Source organism: Oreochromis aureus, linkage group 12, assembly GCF_013358895.1.
Source record: "Oreochromis aureus strain Israel breed Guangdong linkage group 12, ZZ_aureus, whole genome shotgun sequence".
NCBI classification, from domain to species: Eukaryota; Metazoa; Chordata; class Actinopteri; order Cichliformes; family Cichlidae; genus Oreochromis; species Oreochromis aureus.
The window spans coordinates 38,816,961-38,822,086 of NC_052953.1; the positions used below are offsets into that span (position 1 = coordinate 38,816,961).

Genomic DNA, 5,126 nt, shown 5'->3' on the forward strand with positions numbered 1-5,126 from the left:
ACAGGCTGGGGTGAGGAATGTAGTAGTCCACCGTAATGTTTGTGCTAAAGAGCCAACTACAACACTGCATGAGGACATGAGCAGAGGTGGGACATAACAAGGTATATACACTATAAGTATATAATACTTTCTACTTTAAGTAGAATCTTCAGGTGTCTGTACTTTACTTAAATATTTATTAAAGTGCTCTATTTGGCTGATAGTATGAGGTCTTTAAGAAAAGATGGGGCCTGATTTTTGAAGACCTTTTAATGAGGAGAAGGACTTTAAATTCTATTCTGGATTTTACATGGAGCCAGTGAAGAGACGTCGATATGGGAGACATATGGTGTCTCTTTCTTGTCTGTGTCAGTACTCACCGCTGCACTTTGGATCAACAGAAGGAAGCTTTTAGAAGAACGTGAAAATAACATTACAGTAGTCCAGCCTAGAAGAAATAAATGCACAAGCTAGTTTTACAGAGCTACTCTGAGACAGAATGTTTGTAGATTGAGTGAGTGACCAAGATCGAGCTCACCAGTAGTTCTGATGATAGCAGTCAATAAGTCACCATGTTCCTCTCTCCTCTCAGAAAAAGGCGTAGGCCAGGTGAGGAATGTGGTAGTCCACTGCAATGTTTGTGCCGAAGAGTCAACTAGAACCTTGTATAAGGACTTCCGGTGAGGTGGGAAGTAATGTACATATACATATTTATCATTATTTTCAACTGGGAATCCCGCAAAGCCACGAGAGATGAAGAATGGTTGAAATTTGCAGAATAACCTTTAACCTTAGCTTGGAAATGTTTGCTTACTTGACCACATTGCATTTTTCACAACACTAATGGAATAATTAGAAACATTTTCATGCATATTGCTTTCTTTTATGCTGTTGAACCTTCACCCAGCATAACATCACCTCAAACTTTTGTTTAGCAGAAAAGACACATTGCAGGTTAAGTTTTTATTTGACATACGGGAGTTTACAACCATAAACTTCCAATACACAAGTGACACGTGTCAAATATGAAGCTTTAAGAATCCCTCTGAAACAAACATGTATTTATTATATGTACACAGTGATAGACACATGTTAAAAAACACAATGGTATCACACCTCGAAAAATGAAGTGATCCTCGAATATTCTCACTCCACAACTAAGAGTGAAGTCTGTATAGCCTGTAGGATTTTAGTCAATATACCATAGTAGCATAATAAGCACAGTCTGCAAACTCCTTTCTGAAAGTCTGTCACTGTAAAACAGACACATCTCACACATTTCACCATCAGTACTTGCACCGGAAACAGGTGGACTGTAACATACAAAGCACAATCCATGCGAACCAACAATCAATGTCACTGCTCCTCAACAATTTAAAATGTGGTGAAGAACAAAAATGCATATCTTTGATAACCATTACTTCCTGTTAATATGCCTGATATAAAGCCTTCTTTATGTTTGACAAATTGTTGTGTCACCCTCTGTGGAAAAGAACACAAAGTTGAAAATAAATTAAAATTTCAGTTAAAGCTCTTGGCCTACACTGTGGCATAGCAGACACACTGTTTTGTGTCGTCCTCGAGACTGCATAGGACACTGGAGAGGCACCGCCTGTAGCGTGGACAAACTGACATCATCATGGCAGCAAGCTTAAAGTGCTAGCGAGTGGACTGCTTTCCCACCCAGCGGACAGACATTGAGGCAGTGAGTTTAGCGAGGGGGAGGTGCAGAGTCTGCTGATATGTCAGCCTCAGTCTCTGAAAGTGTGGATGTCATTGTAGAGGCTGACGGAAGTGCTGGAGTGATAGGTGTGTTTACCACAGCTTGTACTGCAGCTGCAGCGCTGGATCCACAGTACATTGTAGAGGATGTCTCCACTGGGGCAGTGGAAGCGGAGCTGCACGGTGCGAGAGAGAGACGGGGCGCAGCAGCGGCCGTCAGTGCAAGTCCCACAGGTACGAGGGCGATATCGCTGAGCTGTAGAGCATCCACCAAAGGTGATGCTGACTGGCTCATGTGGGCGGAAGGTTCGCTGACATTTCTTCCACTTCAGGATGACAGAGACAGAGCCACAGTTAAATAACAATTCTCAGATGTTCCTATCTGTATTCTACGTCCATCTCCATTTGAATATACACTACCTTCATAGTTTTGGGAAGCTGCAGGTCACAGTGCTGGATCTGGCAGAGCCTAGTTTCTCTGACTAGCTGACAGTCTGGGTTGTTATTGGTCACACGACTTGAAATGCCCATCCCACATGTGGCAGAGCACTGGGTCCACTGAGTGGTCTGTGGGAAACACTGGGGCTCACGTAATGCCTCAGAGAGGGGGAACGATGCGATCTCTGTGTGAGAGCACAACACACCAATGAAGTCATGGATCCCAGCAGACAATTAGTTACCTTGTGAGTGACTTCTTGAAATTCTTGAGGGTTTTGTGAATATTTTACATCAATATAGTCATTAAATTATTTGAGAGTGTTGCTCTAATGATGGACTATTCTCAAATTTACAGTATTTTCAACGTTACCTCTGAATGTATCTGGTCCGCTGGCAGCTGGGAGGTGATTCTGCTGCTGGATTGGCAGCAAAGGACTGATGTGGTTTGGGTGGAGCTGGCTCTCTGTTGGCTCACTCAGCTCCTCGCTGATGCTGTTGTCATCATCACACACCCATTCTTCACAGCAGCCACCCTCGGGCTGTGCCAGCCGGGGCTTTGAGCATCGCCACCGAGGCAGGGGCACTTGGTAGGGACAAAGGGGCATGCAGCCCACCACACCATTCATGCAGGTGCACTGGTGCTGGCAAACGGGCTGGAAGTCCTCACCATGCTGGTACACTCGCCCATTGAATGCACAGGGTAAGCCATGAGCTTCAGCTGACAATACATAGAAAACAGGAAACTGAGCTGTGAGCTGACACTTTTGAACTTCATGGACGGATGCAGCAAAAACATAATGAGTCTGTATGCTGCGATTTTGTTTTTTTACCTCTCACATAGTATGTTATGTAGCTTTTCACGTCTAGCTCGCAGAAAATAATGCTGATGAACTACCATTTTGGCTTTTCCAGGCTTTCCTTCTGTTGTTTATCTATGTAACATGTGTTGAGGCCATCCTCTCAAATTAAATCTAGATACAGTCAGCTACCTTGCAGTGCACCATTTTCATTTCCATGCTAAAGCCACTTTTCTAGCTGAAGACTCAGTGTGTTGCTTTGTGAGTGGCAGCAGCTTCACAGCAGGAAAACTGTTAGTGTTATCACGTCTGCAGCTTTGATGCTAACAATCAACCAATAATCAAGCAGTGGCTGTGGGTTACTGTGCTGCTGTGTCACTTTTTATGCTTTAGTGCGAACCAAACTGACTTTTTGTTTCCCTGAATGTACATGTGTGAAGAATAAACGGTCAAGATCCCTGGAATTACACAAACAACTATGGCCGTACTCGTAAAATCTGTCAAATCTGCTCAACCTTCTTTTACTTTTTTCACACCAGGCCAGCTCAGCAGCCAACGAAAAGGTTTCTTATGGAGGACGAGCTAAAACAAAACGTTTCTGACTGGAGGTCAAAAGAGGTGCTGAAGCAATGTATTGCAAAAAATAATATTAAATAAACATGTAAACATTATCTAGTAAAGTTAACCTGACTAACCTGTAAGTGAGCCTAATATTGGCCCTTCAGCTAAGACATCATACTCTAGAAAAATACACTAAGAAATCAAATGGATTTCCTAAAAGGGAGATTTCATGCTTTTTAAACATTTTAATGTTCCCTTGTACTCATCCAACAGAACAGATTCATAGCACCTTTTATTATAAATAAATGTTTGCATTCCTGCTTTTTAATTTATTTATTTTTAAGCTAGACCTTAAGCAGCTCCTACAGAGAAATTAAAGTCATTACATAAGAGTGTCCAGAGTTCCTCTAAAATGCATCTGCAGAGTGTTTGTTGGTTAGTTGCCCTGTAATTTCAACAGTGTGCATCTACCCTTGCTGTAAGTACACACATCATATATTTATACACTGGAACCATTGATCTAATTCTTGGTACAGGAGTTGTGTTTTTGTTTGTAGCTGTTGTTCCAACATCAGAATAATTATTCCTTTAATGATTTGAAGCTGTGAGCTTTCAATAAACTGCTTGCTCACCTTGACACAGTCCTCTCTCTGGGTTTCCTCCAGCCCCCAGATGGCAGTGCAGCCCCTTGATATGATCACAAGGTTCTGTCGCGCTGCAGTCCTCATTAAACTGCCGAGCACAAACTTTGCAGCAGCCACAGTCGTCAGTTACATGACTGACGCCGGGCAGGCACAGCGGAGGCGAGGGGGGACAGGAACACTCGGCTGGGCATGCACTGTCTACCTAAAAACCAGGGTCAAGGGTCAGCTCAGACTGATTTTTATTTATTTATTTTTTTAAATGGTAATCAAAATGTTATCTAAAATAACCGTATGGAAAATCATAGAAAGAAAAAGCATTTAAAGCCACAGAAACTCACCATTACTGCAGCTCTGCCCAGCATAAACAGGGTGAAGAAGATCTGCTGCAAAGCAACAGGACAAAGCATCCTGATCTCAGCAAATAAAGCAAGCAAACAAAAAATTCCAGCCCCAAAGAAATGGAGAAGTAGGCTTTCACATCCAGATTCCCAAGTGGAAAGAAGTTATTTTTTGCAGCTCCAGGATGAAAAGTATCCAGAGGTGAGTGTGGGCACCCAGAGGTAAATCTGCCTGTGCCTCTTTGCTCTCCAGCAGCGTCTTGGTCTAAGCGTGGCTCAGCTCTACTTCAGTCAGAGGTTTCTCTCTGCACTTATAGACACACATGCCCCTGCCCTGTGACATCATTGCCGCACCTCTCAGCAGAGTGTCCAGAGAGAGGAGGAGGAGGTGTGAAACACTTACAGATGTGTTAACGTCACAGCGTAATTATGGATGAGTCAAGGTGTCATTAAAGGTGTCACCAAGAAAACCCTGGTTTACAAGAGCTACTAAATCCTGGTTAAACTGCTTGTATTTTTCAGTGTGTGTAAAAATCTTTAGTTTTCTATGCATGAACACGCTATAAAGGAAACAGCAGAGGATATACTTAGCACATGAAAAAAAGAAGCCAGTGGTTGGACAGGTGTAATGGAAAACTTAAGGAGGG

At 42.8% G+C, this 5,126-nt stretch overlaps 1 protein-coding gene across 1 annotated transcript; it reads right to left on the reverse strand.

The window, feature by feature from the left end:
* Positions 1-927: 927 nt before the first annotated feature.
* On the reverse strand, positions 928-4,797 carry ccn1l2 (cellular communication network factor 1, like 2). The gene is made up of 5 exons (XM_031749804.2): positions 4,480-4,797; positions 4,130-4,343; positions 2,510-2,857; positions 2,122-2,324; positions 928-2,027 (listed from the first exon to the last, which is right to left on the reverse strand). The coding sequence occupies exons 1-5, from the start codon at positions 4,546-4,548 to the stop codon at positions 1,731-1,733; spliced, it is 1,131 nt and encodes a 376-aa protein (XP_031605664.1). The 5' UTR covers positions 4,549-4,797; the 3' UTR covers positions 928-1,730.
* Between the last annotated feature and the right edge of the window lie 329 nt (positions 4,798-5,126).